This window comes from Echeneis naucrates, chromosome 24 (assembly GCF_900963305.1).
Source record: "Echeneis naucrates chromosome 24, fEcheNa1.1, whole genome shotgun sequence".
NCBI lineage: Eukaryota > Metazoa > Chordata > Actinopteri > Carangiformes > Echeneidae > Echeneis > Echeneis naucrates.
In genome coordinates this window covers 13,948,309-13,969,822 of record NC_042534.1, presented here as the reverse complement: position 1 = coordinate 13,969,822, position 21,514 = coordinate 13,948,309, and the positions used below count along the sequence as shown (strand labels likewise).

The window sequence follows — 21,514 nt, the reverse complement described above, 5'->3', positions numbered from 1 at the left end:
CTGATTTAATAAGGAGAGTGATTCTGAAGAGGGAGCTGCAGCGCAGCAGCAGCAGCTCTGGTCTCACTCAAGCCAAGAGACGGCCCTGTGAAGTGGTTCAATGCTTGCTGCATGGGGCCACTTTTTGCTGAGCACTGAGTTACACATGGCTCCACATCAAGTGGAATTAAATCAACGCTGCTGCTCTCCACATGTCACACTGCAGCAAAGGCAGCTTAGCTGGATTTACTTAATCATGCTATAATAACCTACAAGACTGATTTGAATGGAGACAGCAAAAAATTAATTCTAATTGCAGACCACACTCATCCCCACTACTCATGTGCACAAACAAAAACAAGCACCAAAACTCTATGACTTCTCTCTGTTGCTGAAGAACATTTCCCTTTAAACACAAAGTGAGGCATTAGTGCATTGACATTACGTGACTCCTAAAAAAAATGTCAGAGTAAAATGCAACAGTCTAGGAGCTTTCTCTCATCCTGCATCCCCGTAGATTTAATAATATGCATCTGTTTTGTTGGGAGTCACACGGAACGTTCCAGTAATTAGTGAATTTCTTTTCAGAGAGGAATAAGACAATTCCTCTAGGCCTTTACTTTGCCTCTGGGCCCTCAAAAAGAGAGGTATGTCATGGTCAGGAAGTAGGCAATGCAGAGAGCACATTAATATAACAAACATGACTTTGCATATTGATAGGACACATTCTGCTTGTGACACTGAGGGGGACAACAGAGATGGAACTAATTGAATAATTCATGCGATTAATTATCTGGAGATATTACAGCACAGAGATGAAGTCAATCTACAGGAATCTAATAAAGGGCAGACATTAGCATATGCAGCTTCTTTGCAAACAAGACTTCAGAAGGGAGCTGCTAGCAATACAAAAGAGAAAACAGATAAACACACTATCACCAGATAGATTTTCTATTGTCATTTTATTTACTGTCTTAACACATAACGGTAACTGGAGAGTGGGATAAGCCAGACATGACATGCACAAAATATATCAAAACTCTCTCTGGGGGAGACATACAACTTAACTGCCTCCTCTCTTTCACACAGCGATAGATAAAGGTGGGGGGTGGACAATGGGGTGTGGGAGACATAAAGTTTGGAGGTTAAAGGTAAAGCCCCTCTGGTGTGCCCTCCTGCTTCTTGTACAAGACGTTTTCCTTGGACTTCTTGAAGTCTTCATTGGTGACTTTCATACGGCGCTCTCGCAAAGCCATGAGGCCGGCCTCTGTGCAGATGGCCTGGAGGACACATTGAGAGTAGAGGGGCTGGAGTCAGGCTGGATTGAGGCTTGAATGGATGTTTTTGTCAAACTAAATAATGCAGTTGCGATAGAGGAAGCCCATTCTACTAAACCACAGAGGAAAAAAAAAATAGGCATTTGAATGGTATTTAGTCCAAATTAGTTTTGTTCTCTTGCTGAACAGAGTGAACTAATAAAATGGAGAGACAATTGATTTGTAGAAGACAGAGAAACATTACTCTTTTAAGAGTAGATTGTATTTCGTTTACAATGGTATTAAGTGGCATCTTTTATCTACCTCTTACTCTTTTTAAAACAACATTACATTTTGTGCATTCACATTAACATATTGACAGTATTTATATCCTTATCACAGCGATTCTATTATTGGGTTGTTCTTTTTTTCGTGGTTTGCTTCCTCCTTTCTTCTGTGTTTTGTACATTTAGAACTATCTAACTATCCAAACAATTGCTCTGCTCCTTGAAGTTTGTCTGATTCTTATTTTGTAAAAGAACAATTTCATTTTAAACAAACTAAATCAACTATATAAATAATCATTGAGGCATCAGTGTATTGCAGACCCTATAAGTGTCGTTCTTTATCATCCCACATGAGGGCAGCAGAGTTGGGTCAATGAGGTGAAGATCCACGCATACTGAAAACACTAATGATTCTTTTGAGTGGAGGGCAGCATACAGTTTATACAGTTTGTAAAGATCAAAGTTTTGGGTCAGAAAGTGAGACATACTTGGAGTTTTAGGAATTTACCATTACCCAGTCGCTCTCACCTTTATGTCTGCTCCTGATAAGTCGTCCTTAGCCAGGATGAGGTCATCAAGGGTGACATCATCTGCTACTGTCATGCGGCTGGTGTGGATCTGGAAGATCCTCCTCTTGGTCTTCTCATCTGGCAGAGGAAACTCGATCTTGCGGTCGATTCTCCCTGAGAAGGTGGAGCAAAGGCAGCAAAACGTGACAAACTGTTTCCATAAGGAGGTTTTCACCGAATGTAGTTTGACATTTAATTAGTAACTACCATCAGTAACAGTCAGCTTGACAAATTACCATGGTTCTGTACCATCTCAAACAATATTTATATTTTGTAATTCATTAAATATTCATCTTTGGCCTATGGTGACCCTAATTTTGCATACAGCAAAGCATTTTAATAACAGGACTGATCAGTGTTCATCTGATGACAGTTAAATGCAAGTGAATGAATAAATGAATAACTGAAAATGTACTGAGGTAAAAGTACATAAGAATTTCAAATGAGCAAAACACATTTTTCATTAAAAATAAAGAAATGCTAATTATTCCTTAGAGGCTTTTGGGAATACTAACGAGGGAGACTGTTGTGGAGATAAATTCATATCTTGTACACAGCTGAGCAACTTTATCAACCAGTGTTTTAAAGAAAAGTTCAAATTGATCAAAGAGCTGGAAAAACTAAAATAATTTCTGCTTCCTCCCATGACTCAGCAAAATACTGTTCAACTGTGCGTGAGTCAGCAGCCATCTATGCCTGTCAGAGCCAGTCAGACTCCTACTTACCAGGTCTGATGAGGGCTGGGTCCAGGGTTTCTATCCGATTGGTGGCCATGATAACTTTCACATCTCCCCGTGAGTCGAAGCCATCCAGCTGGTTGAGCAGCTCCAGCATTGTCCTCTGGATCTCTCTCTCACCTCCAGAGTTTGAGTCATACCTACACAACACACACAAACATATAAAACCGCATTACATCACTCTATATCTTCAGGGTCCAGCTTGTTCATCACATCGTCTTGTTATCACCAACTTGTTTTACTGACCTGAGGTAAAAACCAGGACAAGCTCATTCATTATTGAAGCCAGTCAATACCCGACCAAAGTCATGCACAGGCTCATTTGTTTACATCGGCCAATATGCCAGTGAACAAAGTAAGGTCTTTGCTTCTGACAGGTATGAAAACAGGCAGACAAAGCTTTTGATTTTGTATTTCTTACACTGTGCCACACTTTACTTATGTTTACTAATAAAATATTTTAAAATTTTACTATATTTTAAGTTTAATACATTTGTGTGTCCCTGTTTTTGCTTGCACTGATCAGGATCAACTCTTCCAATTTCTTTGGTCCTGTAACTCAGTTTTTGCAGCTACTGTATGAGTTCACACCCACATTAAAACACATTTTAGAATTAACAGACAGAAACACACTCTGAATGGTGAAGAAAAAACCGCAGCCTGAACTGTTAATGTGCTGTCAGCTACTGAATAAAAATAACCTTCTTATATATTAAGACACAGCAGGTTTTCACACTCACTAATCCAACACCTTATCATCCACCCCTGGCTCCTCAACACCATGCAACATCATCACTGTTCTGATGCTCTTACTCTGCAGCAGCTCGAACAAGACCTTTCTGTACCTTTTAGTGCCGATGGCGTCAATCTCGTCAATGAAGACGATGGAAGGCGCATGCTCCTCTGCCACCCTGAACAGCTCTCGGACGAGCTTAGGCCCATCTCCCAGGTACTTCTGGATAAGCTCTGAGCCCACCACACGCAGGAAGGTGGCTGATGTCTGATTGGCTACAGCCTTGGCAAGCAGCGTTTTGCCTAGCAGATGCACAACAGACACAAGTTTAGTAAATACAGTTCCAGATTTTAAATACATTTAGAACAAACATCACAACACAGTACAAACATCTTCATCCGTTAGACACTACCGTTTTTTTTTTTAATCTTTTATGAATATCATTAATTATTATGAGGTTAGAATAAAAATACTACTACCTATTTGTTTCATTTAAATGATCTTGTGACCATTTTCAGTAAAAGAGTCAGGGGCTTTGGCAGTTTCCTGTGACATTTCCTTTCATGACAATGTGGTAACCAAGTTTAAAAACATTCTGAAGATTATTTGAGCTTTTTCTTTGCACTAATTGTCATAAATAGAAATAGAATGTTAATTTATGTAACAATTGTGGAAAAAGATAATATGCTTTTGGTTAAATTATAAAGGCTTAAAGTAGTATTTATTCCAAATGTTTCTCATTTCACTGACTATTGTGTGCAAAAGCTTGACCAGCCCTGAGCGAGTTTGATTTTTTTTAGTTCCTGAAAACCTTTAATCATCAAAGAACAGATCCCATGCAATGGAACAAAGTGTAAAAACTGATAGAACACTGTTGTGGGAAAATGGCATTTGTCCCCCCATGAGCAAGCACTTGGGGTGTGGGTGGTAGAAGTTCATGGAGATGAGCTGTAGTATGGAACTCATGAGGATAAGGGAGCAGCAGGCCTTAAAGTAAAAGGAAGTAAATGCAACCCCGTGCAGTACACAGATGTTAAAATTAGTCTTCAGGGAAATGTTAATCCACTTCTTTGTGACTGAGAAATATAAATTCAGGCCCAGACGGATTGTACAACTATCCAGAAACCTTTTTTCAGTTTCCACTTTGTTGGATGACAAAGACGATTCCATCCAGAATCATCTCACATTTAGTGAGACCTGTTAAGTTTATTTTCCCGCTGGCTTCTACTCAGCCACAAAGCAGAATTGATTCTCCTCATCATATGTTGCACTTTTTCTCTCGAAATACATGACTGGTTTAAGAGGTCAATTTTAATTTTATCTGTCTGGAAGACTTGTTTCTGAAATGACTCACATTGACCCGGTTCCCTGATCAACACAGCCTAATGGGCGATGGTCAAACCCACCAGTGTCAGTTACTCCATTCCAATTACTTTGTCTGAGGATGCGCAGTTTTATCTCAAAGGTTTTTTTCCCCCATTTTTTAATTTGCTCACTGTCAGGACAGATTGCTACAAGTCTTACAATAGCTATTCTATTATATTCTGCCTTCTAAAAGGAAGTCACAACGTCTGAAAAAATTCTCACAACTCTCCCCATTTTCTGACAGACACGTTTTCTTGGTTCTTTTTGTAAATCAAGTGAACATGTAGCCATTGACATCTGAAAGGTTTAAACATTCACAAATGTATCTTCCCTTTGCCTTTGAGTAGAAATTAAGCTGTATTTCTCTTATATTAGTGTCAGTGATTGGTTGTGGGGTGATTTCAGGTCGCAGAAGCAGTACTAATTGTATAATAATGGATGTTACAGGTAGGAAGGATATTAACTTCTGAAAACTGTCCTTGATCTACTTTCTATTTTATGCATTTGAGATCCACTGTTAGTAACACGTTTGATGAGGGAACTTACCTGTGCCAGGTGGCCCATACAGAATAACACCTTTGGGAGGTTTAATGCCCATCTCCTCATAATATTCTGGATGTGTTAGAGGCAGCTCCACCGACTCCTGTTAAGAACAACAAGAATCAACCCAGGCATGATTTCACAATGTTAAAGTAATACAAGTAAACATTATTCAGAACCTTACATGATGGCTCCTTCACAAATGTAGTTTCACATGATTACATGGGTCATTTAAACTGCAAATATACACAATATTTTAAGTGTATTGGGTCCATATTTGTGTTGATGCAAACACAATGAGAACAAAGAATTACGATGCTTTAGTGTTATCAGAAATTCTGCAGAATGTGCACACACTAGTGTGCAATTGTCAAATAATTCATCTAAAAGGTGCTCAATTGTTTAAGCAAATAACTTTCATTTTAAAGACCTGGATCTTTCCTACATCATGGATAAAGAAATGGTTTAGTGTCACAGTGGAGCCCGCATTGTACACTATCTCTGAGTATTGAATGGTTGGTCAAACTTTTTTGCTTCTCTTTGTTGGATATCACATTAGATTTTAGGTTCACAATTTTTTCCAGTGACAACATTGTGAGTCAAAGTGCAGACAGGTCATACTGTACCTTGATCTCCTGTATCTGATTGTCCAGTCCTCCAATGTCAGCGTAAGTTTCTTGTGGGGCCTTCTCCACCTTCATCACCGTCACCAAGGGATCAGTGTCATCCATCAGCACCCCAATGACAGCATGAACCTAAAAAGGACACACAGAATATTTGAGAATAATTTTTACATCAATTAGGAACATAATTTCCTAAGTGCTTAAGCTGTAAAATGCATCAAGGAATGGTGGAATATTGACCAGCTTGATCAACTAAGAAAATACTGCAAATAGCATTATAAAAGGAAAAGTCAAAAATATTAAGCTTTCACAAAACCCCAGTTATTTCAGGTTACACGTCTTGGATGATAGGCAGCAAGCGTAAGCCTAACATAAGCATTATGACTGAATGGTACCTTGTGGTTTAGTAGGACAGAGCAGCCTGGCTCTAGCAGATCTTTATCCACAAAAGACAGAATGCTGACATAGTGCTCTGATCCCACGGAGGTGGAAACGATGGCATGGTTGTCATCAATGATTTCCTCCAGGGTTCCCACAGACATGGGGGTCCCTCTCAGGTCATCCACCTTTGACCTCTCCTCCTGTAAAAAAAAAACAAAAACAAACAAAAAACCTGAAGCCATAGATTCCTTCCATATTTTAAACAAATTTGCATCATGGATACATGGTATGAAGGCCAACAAGGCTGACCTCCTGTTTCTCTTCCAGGGGTTTCATCTGCTCCTGGTTTCTGATAAACTCTTCCTCCATCAACAGATAGTCTTTGATCCTCTCCTGCTTCAGCAGTTTCAAGCGGCATTGAGTATGAGGGGTTACTGAAAGCAAGACAAATGCCAGCATGTGTAAACTTCATATTTGGAAATTCTATAAACACCAGTTCAGAGAGTAGTCGTAAGAGTAGTAATTGCTTTGTGTCACAGGTAATGATACAAAAGATGTTTCAACAGTGACACATGGATATTTCATTAATAAACTCAACAGCACCAGCTGACACTAAAACAGACAGATACCCAGACTTAGAATTTCCTTTACATTCCTTGTCTTTTCAATGTCTTACCTAATGGTAGTTTGCTGGCAGCATCCGGTCCTTTGGTCTTCTTCTTTTTCTTACCAACTCTGGTAGGAATGGGAGGTTCATACTTCTTTTTCTTATCCTTTAATTTGCACACAATAAAAGGACAGATGAGAGACACATCAATTATTTGCCTATAATGGATATTTAACAAAAACATTTATTATCAGTGTGAGACACATTTCCCAAATATTTCCTTGTTGTTTATCTTCACACAAGCAGCCCAACAACATCAGTGTTTACATATAGGACCAATGTGTTTCTCTTTTTAATATCTATGACTGGCTTCTCAGCCTATGAGAAGACCAAAGGTAGCTGAATAATATTTTAATTATTCGAAATTATAGTTCATCTTCACGGTATCTCTGTCGAATAAATCCACTTACTAATCAGTTAAATCATTTAAACATAAACATACCTGTGTACAAGTGTATAAATTGTGAATTATTCGAAAAGACCAATGTTTGGCTACCCAAACATGCAAATTGAGAGGTTAAGCTAGTAGAAGCTGTGTCAGTCTCACCTTGTCATCCTTCTTGCCTCCCCCTGGACCGTGGCCTCCACTCTGGCTTTGACCCTGGAAATATTTAATATTTATGATAACTCTGAAAGTATACACTTGTTTCAATAGCAATTTCCTTTTCTCCACAGCTCTTTAGCTTTGTTGTTCACAACAAGGTACGCTCATGTAGCCGCTAGCTACTTTGCTGGCAAAACTTAGCGAGTTAACTTCTTATAGGAGAATGGGGAATTGTGTTGGGGACAGTCACCCATGAAGAATTATCACTGAAAGTAGCAGAAAGAGATGCTGTTTCCACTCTATTGGCGACTTCGCAACTCAGAGACAATTTAACGACTACTGCTAACCGACAGAAAAGCTAATACCGCTAGCCCTCGGCTTGTATGCTGTAACCTACTTTTAATTGAGCTTTTACTTCACAAACAAAACATAAAAACGTTGTATCACTACAAAATTCGAATTCATGTTTATGCTTCCGCCACCGTGGGGAATGTTATCCAGTGTAACAATACGTTTTGGCATATTAGATGTACGAGCCACAGAGAAAATTGCTTGCTCACTTACCATTGTTAGTTGTCGCTCTGTGATGACGTTAGATACTACGGCAAGCCTGAACAACCAAAATATCGAGAAGTAAAAAATACAACCAACATTTGCCGCTGGAGCAGCAGTGAGGTCTGTTGTCTACACATCAGGCTACAATTTTGTTTTTCTTTAATTTTTGTATTGAAACAGTTCTAATTAAAAGGTCCAATATGTATCATTTGATGCAAATACTAATTCCTGAAATTAGTAAATAATGGAACAACCTCTAATGCATCACTACTGCATACATGACGGTTTTATTGACAGACTCAATGTAAATTATAATGATAATATAATATTTGATATAATATAATATTTTTATATAATATATATAATATATCCTATTTCCTTTAAAATTTGCTGAACACTTTTTAAATAACAACACCTGTATATACATGGTCTTATTTTACTGGACATTATTGCAGCTGATTACTAACCATATGGATGATGACAGCCAGCATCTTGTATTTTCATGACAAAAAAGTGAGTTTTATTGCACAGTATGTCATAGCATGGAAGTTTTCTGAAAAGCACAAACTCAACAATGTGTGTAGGGTCTTGACAATGGTGCGAAACGCAGAAGTAGATGAAACAAATCTGGAGTAATTACACTGTCTTTATTATATGTTTAATCATCACCATGTACCACTTGTGCTTGGCTTGCTTTCTTTTTACCCTGTCACAGTCATGCCCAAAATAAATCAATAACGATGTGCATGACCGTGGAAATGCATTTCAGCTAATCAAATCATTTGGGTAATTTGCTTATTGCTGCCAATGTTTGCGCAGCTAATTCCCCACCACCACCCCGTCCTTCCTACAAGTACATTTTGCAACTTCAAATTGTCAAAATGAAAATGAAAACTACTTCCAATTATTTCACTTATTCTCAAAATATCACATGATTCTTCTATTAGTGTGACTTTCAAATTGCCTCTAAACCAGTGTTCTGGCAGTTATCTTGACTCAGGAAAGAGCTTCAACAATTTATTTATTAATTCTTTTGTATGTCTGCATCTATACTCAGCTCTAACACATGTATTTGTGTACATTGAGATTCAAAAAGAAACACAAAGAACCATTTATTCAAAACTATTTTTAAATGTGTAGGTACAGCCTTTCTTGATATATATCTAGATATATAATAGATATATTATACTCAGCTGCATTATTTTGCGTGTGCCCATCAGTGTGTGTGTGTGTGTGTATACAGAATGCATGTCCATCAGCATTGGCAGGTTTTTTTAGTTTGTGCATCAGATTATCTTTCTGCGGGTGATATTGTCTCCATAGCAAAGAGTGGAGGCTGTTAGATTCAAGTTATTTTTATCTGTTTTATTATTATTCAGGGACTTGTTCATGTCGGTGTTATTTTCTCCTTCTCTGTTGTAAATGATCTCACTAACTGGTAATGTAGGTGGACTTAATGAGGACTTAATGAGGTCATAACCTCATGATTTAAATTACGAGTAAGGTAGGTACATCATCAGCTAAAGTAACAAATGCCATGTAATCCTCTTCACCTTGAAAGAATTGAAATATTAAATACACTTGGAATGGACAATGAATGGACAAATTAAAGTTGCTGTTATTGACTGTTCTCTAAGCTCAACCACCCTTAGTTGATGTTTCTTAGAGTCATATAAAAGTAAGCTTCCCATCTTTGCCTGGTGACTATCTATTTGGCCAGAAAAAAGAAAACAAAAACCCACAGCTCTTGGCAGCAAATTTTAGCTGTAGTTCAGCTGTTGTTACCTAGACAACTAAATTAGTGTGAGGGCTACTTATCTGAAAATGCCATCTCCACCTGACTTCTTTAAGGTTCCAGCAGAAGATGAAAATTAAGATCCTGCTCACCATTTTACTTCATGGGTACAGGCGATCATGCATGTGCTGATAAACTGAAGCTTCAGCTGAATTACTGCTGATGATGTTAGCTTCGACTCAGGCAGCATCCGGGAATGGCTTCAATACAATGAGGAAATGCTGCATAGTGGAGGGGCCTGTGCTAGTGGATGCTAATGATGTGCTCTTTGGCTTCAGCAATAATGGGGAGTTGTGCAGCTCTCACATGTACAAGTTGGAGGCTTCTCATTCCCTTTCAAAGGTGTGGTGTCGAGTCATTTAACTGCATTTCACATCCATTGTTTCACATTACTTGGGGTAGAAGTTGAGGTCAAGTTTATGCAAATACTTTGGCCAAGGCACTAACCGATCAAATTGCGTGTCCAGAGGGTGCAGGTCCAGCCTGGCAGTCAGCATGGAAAAGGAGTAAAACTTGATTCTTGACGTCACACATATTGCACTCTACTACTACTACTACTACTACTACTACTACCCTGGTTAGTAAGTTAGTTTAGCAGACATGCTAGTGATGGCTTTACAAATTTGAGCACAGAACACGCTGTTCAGTAAAGGTTGTGTAAATAGGACTGATTATATACCAACAGATATAATAAAGTAATGGATGAATTACAAAGCAAAGAATGAATACCTCCATCTTTCATGTGAAATTGACTTTTAACAAAGAAACTGGCCTCATCTAAATGGAGCTCAGACAAAGAAAACAGGATCAAAGGACTGGCTGGCTTCAACCCCAATCCTCAGGCAATTCAAAACATCAGTAAAGATTGTACAGGGTATACCATCCGCTCACTCAGTGTCATTCATGCCTTCATTTCAAGCTGAAAAATTAAAAGTTGAATTTCTTCTCATTCCTGACCATGGAGCATATATGGGTCTGTCTTTATATGGAGAAACCAATTAGTTGCTATCTCTCATCATTAGGGATTGGCTGCTGCGTGGTGGTGACCAGAGTTCTGGCTAATGATGCATGAGAATTTGAGCTGCTTCAATGTCTTGACAGGTTTGCTTTTTTGCTTTTTTGCTTTTTTCCCAAATATGTATCATCAATCACTATTGGGTGCTGTCTTGATCTCACCTCTTCATTATTTACAGTTTATCCGGGTGCCTATATAAAAAAAAATATCACAGCACATTCTTTCTTTGCAGTTTTGCTAGATTTTCACTTTGTCAAACCAAACCCAAATAAGGTTGCCTCTCTGCTCCCGCTGTCTGTGAATCAGACTCACTTAAATCAGATATACAAAAGCTGAGCGGCTGAAATGAGAGGTGGAGCCTAAAGGATTCTCACCCTGTAATTTCAGCATCGTCTCAGATGCTTTTGCTGCAGGAGTGAAAATGACTATTCAATCTGCTTAAATTGAGCATAATGTACTGTTCATGGCTCCTTCTTGCTCTTGGATGTTTGCAGGATTCACCAAAGTTAATCTCTCCGCAGGCGTTCTATTAACAATCTCATCTATCTTTTGTCCTTTCTATTTGCTGTGTCGGCTGTTAAACCAGACATCAGGAAAACCATAAACCTGGCACTGCTGAGCAAAAATCAAACAATGAACCCTGGGACTATTTGTTTCACTTTTTTTCACATTTACATCAATACCAACCACCTACAGGCTGAGACAGCTTCAGGGTGAGAATGTGTCCCCATGTCTGCATCTGTGCTTAGATAATGTGCAGCAAAGCTGAAAGCAAACAGCAGTCTCACATAATAGGTTTAATCTCAGACTCAGAATAGTATTCATTCAGCTCCAGATAGGTCTGTTTGGTTCCTCTCAGAGGTTTTGTCTCCTATTTGTTGCAATAATGAATGAGTACAGCGCCTAAGACAAAAGCCATTGAACAGGATGCGATATGACTGTAAAGCATTTGTCTGAAACATGGATTACGTGATTGAAGAACGCTATTGATTATCCCTAAATGATGTGTTTTGCATTGAAGGTAAACATTCATTCCCCAATGAATTAGGCCTCTTTTTCATTTTCTACATGACACTGCGTTTTAGGCAATAACTACTGTTAGACACAAAACCAAGAATCACCCATTTTATTAAAGCTATTTTTCTCTCATTTGGGTCCTTTACAGAGACTGATACATTATGAGTGTGGGTAGAGTTATGGTGGCTATTGTAAGAAGAACCACGGATGAGTGGAAGTTGTGGTTTGGTATGAAGTAGCAGTGTAGTGTGTGTGAGGTCTTTAGAGCGTACATAGAAAGGCTCGAGCCAGGCTTTTTTGTTATCACCATGGAAACTGTTCCTTGCAGGGGAGCATTCCAGCACTCTGAGCCAGGTCCAGATGTGAGACGCCGGCGAGCTGTCGTGCATCATTCATGTAGCGAGGTTCTTGACAGGTGGGTGGTTTAAGAGGGTTTGAATCTAGGCTGCAGCTGCTGGGGGTCAGGATGTATTATGTAGTCATGAATTCAGTCTTGGATATAACTCTTGTTTCTTCTTCGAGAAGGCAATCCTCAGCATCTGTGTGTACTCACCCCGTAGACCTCGTCTACCCTTTGAACAAACAAACAAGCAAAAAAAAATATTTCACACTATATCCCCTTATCTGTCCACACTAGTCTCTGCCAGCCGGTTGTTCATGATGCCAAGGGCTCCCACTCCTCCTGAGAATCCATTTTGACGTGAACTGGAGCTGGATTGGCGCGGGTGCCCAATGGCCATCTCTGAGAGCTGTTTTTGCATAATAGCCAGATTCACCTATGGGGAGGGAAAGAGACAGAGAATTCAGCAGGCGAGAAAAATATTTGCTTACTGTGTTTGTGCCACATTTAAAGCACAGTGTGTCGGCAGCAGAGCGCTCAGGTGTGACGTAAGGGCAGCGCATGGTGTATTTTCCTCTCTTTTGCAGTGTGATTTAAGGAAATACTGAAGGAAAGCAGATATTCAAACTCCCATCCACCGCCCCATCCCTTTCATTTTTTTGATCTAGAAAGCAAAATGTGGCTAACTTACATAACTGATGTCTTTAACATTTGCTCAGTCTTTGGTCAGCATTCAAGCAAATGAGTCAGAGCTGTTTTATTTACACACAACGATGTGTTTTTAGCTTAACTTTGGCCCAGAGTGAAATATCAAAACTATATGGAGTCCCATGAAATACTATGCGGATGTTCAGAGGATAGGGCCATGGGACTATTGTGCCCCGTACGTTAGTCCTTCATGTTCCCCTCAGGATGGACAGCATGGAATTGTAATAATGTAACAAACTGTAAATGTGGCCTGTACTTTAGTGTAAGCTCAAACAACCCTCTTATTAACTGCAGCTATACTTCATCTTTAAAGATGATCGGCAAATGGTTGAATGCTGGCACACTAAACTATCAGACTGAACATAGTAAACATTGGTGTCACTGTGAGCAGATCATCATGTTGCCATTTTGCATTTAGCCCAGAGCAACACTGTGAATAAGTATAATCACTTAGAGCTGCTGGCATAGCTAAAGATTCTTTGTCAGAAGAGATCAAAGTCTATCTTTTGTAAAATCGAAGAGATTTTATGGTGGTCAGTTCAACTGGAGATGACTACAGAGTAATTTTTGCTTCAAAAAGATGTAGGATCATTGTGGCCAAACTCCAATGGATGTTTTTTTGATGGGGCTCTGAATTGTTCATCTTCAGTATTTGGACGAAGCGTTTATAGATCTGTTTCTAAGAATTTTTAAGAGGTTAAGCAGCTGGAGAGGCTAATTTAAAATAAAAAATGCATTCCATTAATATCAACTGAACTCTAAAGGCTATTATGAATTTGAAGTTTATGTGAATTCCACCTTGATGTCACTGACCTACTTCTGTCCCTGAGTGAAATCGTAAAGGTCAGCGCGATAACTTGTGCAGCTGCTACTTTCAAATTTGTAGAAGTCTGTGAAATGTCTTGTCTCCTGCCCTCCTTCTCTCCTCTCTCTCCTATTCTTGTCTTTTTAAGTACAATACTACACAGCCAGACATTACATTGATCTATTTGGTGCGAGAGACTAGGATGATATAGGCTGAGCCTTGGATTCACTTCATTCATTCAGACATGATTATATAGTGTAAGAAGCGCTGAATGAATCAATAAACAGGAGTTTACAGGTCTGGAGTCACATATTTCCACAAACTGATGTGGGCAAAGCAAATTTACTGTTGATCAACAAATTAGATTGCAAGTGAGATTTGGAATTCTCTCTCCAACCGGGGTGGTAAGTGATTTCCATCACATCTGCAGAATACTCAGAAGTGGTTATTTTTCCACAGCCATTATCTACTGTTTTTCAGCAAACCCGCTGGTTCGCCTGTGGTTTAATTTCCACTTGGATTGGTGTCTTGGCTGTGTTTTTATGCAGAAAGAGCTCGTCCGTCAACTTTTTTTAAATTTGCTGAATGTAAAATGTGTCCGACCGGAGGGCAGGAGGTGGAGGTAGAGGCCTTCGGATAGCCGGGTAGCTTCTCTGTCTGTGCCGAATCCATCTATAAAAATGCACAGCAGCGTCTTTTTCTGCTGGAAAAAGATGAGTTTTTATATAAGCAAAGGTATTTTCACTGTTGTTTACAAATACCTCATTGAGTCAGTTCTCGCCTACAACATTGCATCATGGTACAGCTTCCTTTCCGCTAAAGACAAATTCAAGTACGGCACGGGTCATCAAGCACACCACTAAAATACACTTTTAGACCTCCACACTGAGGCAGTCAGACAGAAAGCCACCACTATCCTTCACGACCCTTCTCATCTGCTCTACAATTCATTTCAACTCCTCCCCTCGGGCTGACGTTAGAAAGTTCCACTAGCAAGGACAACTATGATGAAAAAATCTTTTATATCGACTGCCATCAGCATTGTTAACAGGTGCAATGATGACATTTTTATGTATTTATTTTTCAATCTGTGTTCTATGTTCTGACAGTCTGTGTTTTCGTGTTTTCACCGTGCTTTATCTTCAACTGAGTTTTATTTTCTTTTATTTTTTGTACATCTGAGAGCCACGTCAAAGATGAATTCCCAGTGCTGTGCAATAGACGAATAAAGGTTTTCTGATTTCTGATTTCAGTTTCTTTTGTGCGAAAATCAGCTAAATCATATGCTATGGTTGTCTTGCTTTCATCCAAAAAGATGGCAGTAAGTTTGGCAGCATACAAAGCAAGTGGATGAAAGAGGTGAAGGTGGGTGCTTCTGTTATAGCTCTTATGAGCATTAGCTAATTTCCCTGGAGGCAGCACACACTCTCACCTCTGGAGGTGTACAAACAAATGCAAATGAGTGCTCCATAACTGTGTCAGTACGTTTGTTAAGTTACTGTCTTAATGGCTTTGATGTCAGTTTTATCACATACTCACTGCAGCCTCAATCAAAACCCTCAGGCTCTTGAATCAGAATGATCATCAGATATGGAAATAGAGCTTTTTAGAGTCAAGAGTAATCTTTGGCTTTGACATTGAACTGCTCATTTCTCTTATCTCTGAAACCATTTCTGAGCATATATAGAGAATTCCGAAAAGGTACACGTGAATTTTATGCAGCCTAGAAAAGAGCAGCAAAACTGCACAGCCGTTTAAGTGTTGTGAAGTCATTGACTATATTCTATGAAGACGATTAAAACAAATACTTTAATATGATTTTGAATGATAATAAGCGTGCGTGTGTATGCTACGCCTCGTGAGGAACCCCGGACACCTGCGCAGTATTTCGCCATTAAAAATTCAACAGAATTTCTGCTGATGGAGGCAGGGTGAAAAGTATTAATGAGTGTAGTAGGCACGGCTATGGGGAAACAAAAAAAAAAACAAAACAAAACACACTAACTAAATGTTCTGTCTGCTGCTCATGTGAGCAGTTTCATATTTTGTGTTTTTAGCAGCACGTGCGGCCGTAGAAAACGTGACATTTCCCACAAGCTCTAAGACACAACCAGGCCTGACGCCTGTATTTCTCACCTTGTTGGCTGCTAAGAAATCCCTCATGGAGATCATCTCCCCAGACATCCTGCGCCCAGTGTCAGTCTCGCTCTCGTTGATGGCGTCTGTCTCAATTGAGGGGTCTCTGCGGGTACGCAGGTGACCCGGGGCAACCACGTTCCTACGGGGGTGCCGGTGAGGGTGGTGACCCCTCTTGGGGAAACAGCATCGGCAGGGGGCTTCCAGCCTCCTCAGCAGCCAGTTGAGGACCTGCTTGATGACGATGGAGATGACGTTGAAGAGAGAGTAGATGCAGCAGACGCCGGTGAGGATGAAGAAGAAGTTGCCCAAGCGATAGGCAGCTGTTGCGTGGCCTTCATAGATGACCCGCTGGCTGCTCACCATATCTCCAAAGCCAATGGTGCTAAAAGCCACAAAACAGAAGTACAGCGAGTCCAGGTAGCCCCAGCCCTCAGCCGCAGAGTACATGAGCGAAGCGCAGCAAGAGACCAAGATGGCTGCAACTCCTAGAATGAGCATCACACAGTAGACCGAAGGCTTCCAGCCCGCCAGATCTTCCACTTTTCCGCTTCCGCTTCCTGCCGCGCCACCTGCTCTGCTTCCTTCTGGGACTTCCCGGCCGTTTTGCGGGAGCACAGCTTTGTTGTGGCGTCGTTCGTGACAGGACTTGAGGACAACGGCAATGACGGTGATGACACGCTCCAGAAAGAGGTTGAAGAAGAGGATGGTGGCTGCACAGCCAAGGAGGCCATAAAACATCAGGAAGATTTTCCCTCCAATGGTGGCAGGAGTGGTCATCCCGAACCCTGGGATATACACAAAAAAGAAAGAAAACACAGAAAACTGTACAGTTTAGAATCTTTTTCGTGATAAGATAAAATGAAAAATACAGAGAAGCTGAACTTGATCAAAAAAATACTATGCATACGTGCATTACTTTCACTCTAACAAGTATTTAGCCTCAGTTTTTCATGCTCGCACTCAAGTGCTCTGAGTAAATGGAGGTATTTTTCGTTGAAGAGACGACAGTGGTCAGTGCCTGCAGCTGCTTCAACTCACCTTTAAAACCAAACCCACATCCCCTCTGTCATCAGAAAAGATGTCTAATTACTGATCTGCCTGTCTTGAGTGAATACTATACTCACACAACAGCTTCACTCCTCTGGGTTGCCATTGGTGATGGTGCTCCCTCTCCTCTCTCTCCCTCTTGTGCTTTCTGTCCTTCACTTTAAGAGCTGAGGTGTTTTCAGTCTAAGGATCACATGGCTACAATCGGGTTGTTGAACATATCGCTCTATTCCGCACACTTATTTGGTAACTGAAAATGGCTCATTTTGAGCCCTTTAACTTTACAGTTTGATCGCTTTCTAAAATGTCTCAAAAATTCCATTCCATTTGCCCAAGTTTTACCCTGAGGGGTACTGAAACGTGGCTCATTTGCCAGTTCGCGTGAGAACTGGCAGATGAAGAAAATAGCGGGGAACGCGAGAGGCCTTCCAATCGACTGCACCGTGGTGTATCTTTCTTTTTCCCTCACTCAACGCTGAAAGCTCATTAAAGTACCGTCTGTCTGCCTCTCCCTTTTCAATTTACTACCTTCACAACCTGGTTGAACGTTTAAACACTTAGAATCCTCATGGAAACTGCAATTACCTGTGCCGCATAACGAATTGACTGTTTATAGGTATAGCAGCTGTAAATTCTTAAAACACGAGAGCACTTTGCTGTAGGAAAACAAAGACTGAATGCTGCTGTGTCTTGTGTCATGAAAACCATACTCTGCAGCAAGACTAATTACCACGGGGCCACAGGCGGGCTTCTTGTAGAGGATTTGATTGCCTCCACATTTGAATTGGTTCTCGAGGTGCTAATTTGGAGTTTTCTTCCAAATACAGCGATAAAGTCAAATGAGCCCAATTTTATAGATGTGTTTTTCCTTCCTCTTTGTTTTGTTCAGCCCAGTTAAATGTAATGTTGATGAGTCCTTTAACCCGTTTAATAAAATATACAGCCCATAAAACAAAGGGGTGAAAACAGTGTACGACACTGTCAGTGAGCCATCAGTGTCAACATGGCTGTGAACGAAAATCTGCAAACTTAGTGGGTGTTATTTGATGCTGTGCTACATAGTACAGTATCAGGGAAGTTTGCCAATTTGCTTTCTACAAAGACAGCGATGCCACTCTCATGCCTGTATGGTGAAGCTCACCTTAGTGCAAAGTCTGGAAAACAGGGAAACAGCTAGCTTGCACATGTCCAAAGTTACAAAATCCACCTTCCACTGCCATTGATCCTTATAATTGGCACATCTTAGTCTACATTAACCTCTGCTTGTGTTAAGCTAACCTCACTGGCTGCTGGTCGAAGCCTTGAATGGTTGCCAAGAAGAGGTGCTTCCAGCTCATTACCTTTTCTCCCCATTATGTATTCCTTTTACAGTTTTTTTTCTTCAAACAATATTACTAACGTAGAAACAGTTGACTGTCCTGCTATTACCACCATTTTTTATATCAGCGTTGTTTCTGGGAAATCACAATTTTAATGGCCAGTTTGGCACAGCGGATGTGTCCAAATAGTTGATAGCTAATGAGCCATGGCCATGGTGAGGAAGCTGTTAGTTCCTTCATTTCTGTTTGTCCTTCTAAGGTCCTGGTAAGGCTGTGGCCAATCCCATCTGACACTGGGCGGAGGAAATGACACGCCCTGGACACGTCAGCAGCGTATGGCAGGGCTGACGTACACAGGCTAACAGTCATCGCCCTCAAAAACTCACATTTCAAAGTCACCAATTAAACTAAACCTGCTTGTGTTTGCATTGTGTCAGGAAGAAAGCTGCACAGAAAGACTCAACGGCAAGTTTGATTTATAGGTCAACAAATTAGTGATCTCAAAACATAACACCATACATGAAAAGTTCATTTAGAATCTTAAAGGAAACAGAACTGCATATTGTAAAAAAAAAAAGAAGAAGAAGAAGATTTGAAAAGGATTTTGAAGTTAAGCTACTTGATATTTCTTGCCAAAATGCACCCTGGGTAGCAAGATTAACTTGTTGTAATTTGGACTCTTTATCAGTGGAGGTCAATTTTCTTTTGGACTGATGATTCAGACTGGACTCTTTCATGCCCATCCAACCTGCAGAAATGCTCCAACAAATGTGTGGTGGGGTGGTATCAAATCTTCTCGTCTAATTTGACAGTAAACCAATCAGTAATTTCTTTATTTTATTTTATTTTTTGGTCATAGGCAGTATTTTAATGAAGTAATTTAACCAAATTAAGTTTTATTATCATTATACTATACACACAGTTAAGATATTGAAAGAATCCAACAATCATGTACTCCTCTCTGAGCTTCATCCAAGATCTTCCAAAACATTACTCTCCTAGAGGATTCAAAATCATCATGTGTATGAAAATGGCATCACTTATAAAAACCAAGAGATGAGTGTTAGATTAAAAAAACAAAAAACACACACACAAAAACGAGATGAACAGGCGAGCGATTGCTCAGATTCAGGACACTAAATAAAACAGTAGAAATCTCTCTCGCCGTCATCAAACTGCTGGATTCAGAGTAATAAGCTCACCGCGGTGAGTTTGCAGCAATGATGACAATACCTCCTACTTGCACTGATGTGGTCATCGACTCAAACTTGTAATAGTACACTCTGTGATTGTGTATTGTGTTACGCAATTTGAAACCGATTGCATTCATATACTGTAAAACAATGCTCCCTCTCAGGATGGGGTGGGGGGGGGGGGTTGGGGGGGGTGTTGAATGAAAGATGCAATGAAGTTTGTGTTTAAAAAAATCAGGACACCGTGCTCGCTACTTAGATGTTTCAAAGGAAAGTGCAATTCTGCTTATACACTTGAAGAAATGTGTTGTGGGTATTGTCAGATGCCTCAGGAATAATTAGAGGTCATCGCAGTGACCTGTTGTTGCAGGCTACTATCGATCTGATGAATCAAGGTAAAGAAAACAATCTGAGAGCGACAACAGTAATGTTGCATAAAATCAGAGCAGATAGCGAACTGGCTTGACAAACTCCCGGTCTACTATCTCTCTGGTTTCAATGCTGATGGTTGCTGAAGCGATCAGACGGCCTGTCAAACTGTCCCATCAAATACGTTAGCACCAACCTATGATGTATATGGGAGTGAGCACCTGAATGTGTCAGGACAAATCAGCGGTATTCACAGTGAAAGAGCAGCGGGCTTATTGAGACTCTGTGTAACAGCGGCCCTTATTCCCTGTAGAGTGACGGCTGTCTGTCTTACTGACACTGACACCTGTAATGCTCCAGACACAGTCAGGCCTGAAATCGAGAAACAGACTGTCAGGGACAAATCCTGCTCTGAAGAAGGGATATTTTTTTTCCTACCCCCTGGCTAAAGGAACAGACTGCAGGAGCTGAAGCTTCATAGTTAAACATATCCACAGACTCATCAAACATGAGTCTGACTGATTACATTCATCCGGGTCTTGCCTGTGCTTGACCAAAGCCTGCACAAATAAGTTTCAAATGAAAAAGTCCATTGCACTCAATACATCTCTGTTGGTGGCCGAGCATCCATCTGTCTTGCGCTAAAGTTTGAAACCTAGCTTGCTTCTTGAACTACACAATCAGAAAAAGTGACTAACTCATAGCCATGACATGCCAGTGAGAGAATGTGCAAACTGTTAAATGCACTTTTTTTTTTTTTTTTTTTTGACCGAGAGAAAGATTTATGAGCAAGTGAATGACACAGAGAGAGAGCCGAATAGTTCTTAAGCGCACGTCTCCTTCCATCTCACCAATGGTTGACACCACAGTTCCAACGAAGTAAAACGCGCCGGTGAAGTCCCACCGAGGTCTGATCGTGTCCACGCGGATGCCGGCCACGTTCGCCTCCTCGTAGTTCCTGAGGAAGTTGTTGAGGTCCCTCTTGCTCAGGTTGTACTTCTGGCTGAAATACTCGAACCTCTGCACCCAGCGCTCCTTCGCCTCTCGCTCCTTGGGCTGCTCCAGGGCGGAGAACACCGCGGCCCCGCAGAACAGATAGACGACGATGAACAACGCCAGCAGCAGGAACCTCGCGTTATCGTCGTTGATGGGACCGGAGCTGCAGCAGCAGCCGCTCCTGCATGCCATTATGTTGCTGTTGTCACCGCGGCGCATTTGCAGCGGGGGGCTTGTGTCATGGTGCTCCCGAATAAAAGGCAACGTCCTCGGGAGAAACCTGAACAAGATGTTTGTTGTTGTTATTTGTTTGTTTGTTAGTTTTTTTTTTTGGTTTTGTGGTTGTTGTATTATTATTATTTTTTTAAAGAAAAGCCCCGCGTAATAGAAATAGACAGCCAACGAACTAACCACTTAAAGCTGTGGATTTGACATTTTGCTCATGAGCACCTGCGCGAGCGAAAGTCCAACCCGTTCAATCGGGCTCCATCGGCTGTATTCCTGGCAAGATGTTCAGAGGAGAGGAGAGACGCGA

The 21,514-nt window shown here is 40.6% G+C and overlaps 2 protein-coding genes across 2 annotated transcripts; both read right to left on the bottom strand.

Moving 5' to 3' along the window:
• Positions 1-395: 395 nt before the first annotated feature.
• On the bottom strand, positions 396-8,257 carry psmc1b (proteasome 26S subunit, ATPase 1b). The gene is made up of 11 exons (XM_029495883.1): positions 8,246-8,257; positions 7,685-7,738; positions 7,147-7,243; positions 6,780-6,904; positions 6,485-6,670; positions 6,093-6,221; positions 5,473-5,569; positions 3,674-3,863; positions 2,817-2,968; positions 2,051-2,205; positions 396-1,259 (listed from the first exon to the last, which is right to left on the bottom strand). The coding sequence occupies exons 1-11, from the start codon at positions 8,246-8,248 to the stop codon at positions 1,125-1,127; spliced, it is 1,323 nt and encodes a 440-aa protein (XP_029351743.1). The 5' UTR covers positions 8,249-8,257; the 3' UTR covers positions 396-1,124.
• A 4,426-nt stretch (positions 8,258-12,683) lies between these two features.
• Positions 12,684-21,171, bottom strand: kcnk13b (potassium channel, subfamily K, member 13b). Its single transcript, XM_029496936.1, has 3 exons — positions 20,835-21,171; positions 16,053-16,840; positions 12,684-12,839 (listed from the first exon to the last, which is right to left on the bottom strand). The coding sequence occupies exons 1-3, from the start codon at positions 21,169-21,171 to the stop codon at positions 12,684-12,686; spliced, it is 1,281 nt and encodes a 426-aa protein (XP_029352796.1).
• Positions 21,172-21,514: the final 343 nt, after the last annotated feature.

Coding starts and splice junctions, on each gene's coding strand:
- psmc1b (XM_029495883.1), bottom strand. Junction 6,671..6,779: donor CCCTGGAAGAGAAACAGGAG/GTCAGCCTTGTT, acceptor TTTTTTTTACAG/GAGGAGAGGTCAAAGGTGGA. Junction 1,260..2,050: donor TATCAGGAGCAGACATAAAG/GTGAGAGCGACT, acceptor TGTGTCCTCCAG/GCCATCTGCACAGAGGCCGG.
- kcnk13b (XM_029496936.1), bottom strand. CDS start 21,171: ATGGCATGCAGGAGCGGCTGCTGCTGCAGCTCCGGTCCCATCAACGAC. Junction 16,841..20,834: donor AACTGTGGTGTCAACCATTG/GTGAGATGGAAG, acceptor TGTATATCCCAG/GGTTCGGGATGACCACTCCT. Junction 12,840..16,052: donor ATTTCTTAGCAGCCAACAAG/GTGAGAAATACA, acceptor CCCTCCCCATAG/GTGAATCTGGCTATTATGCA.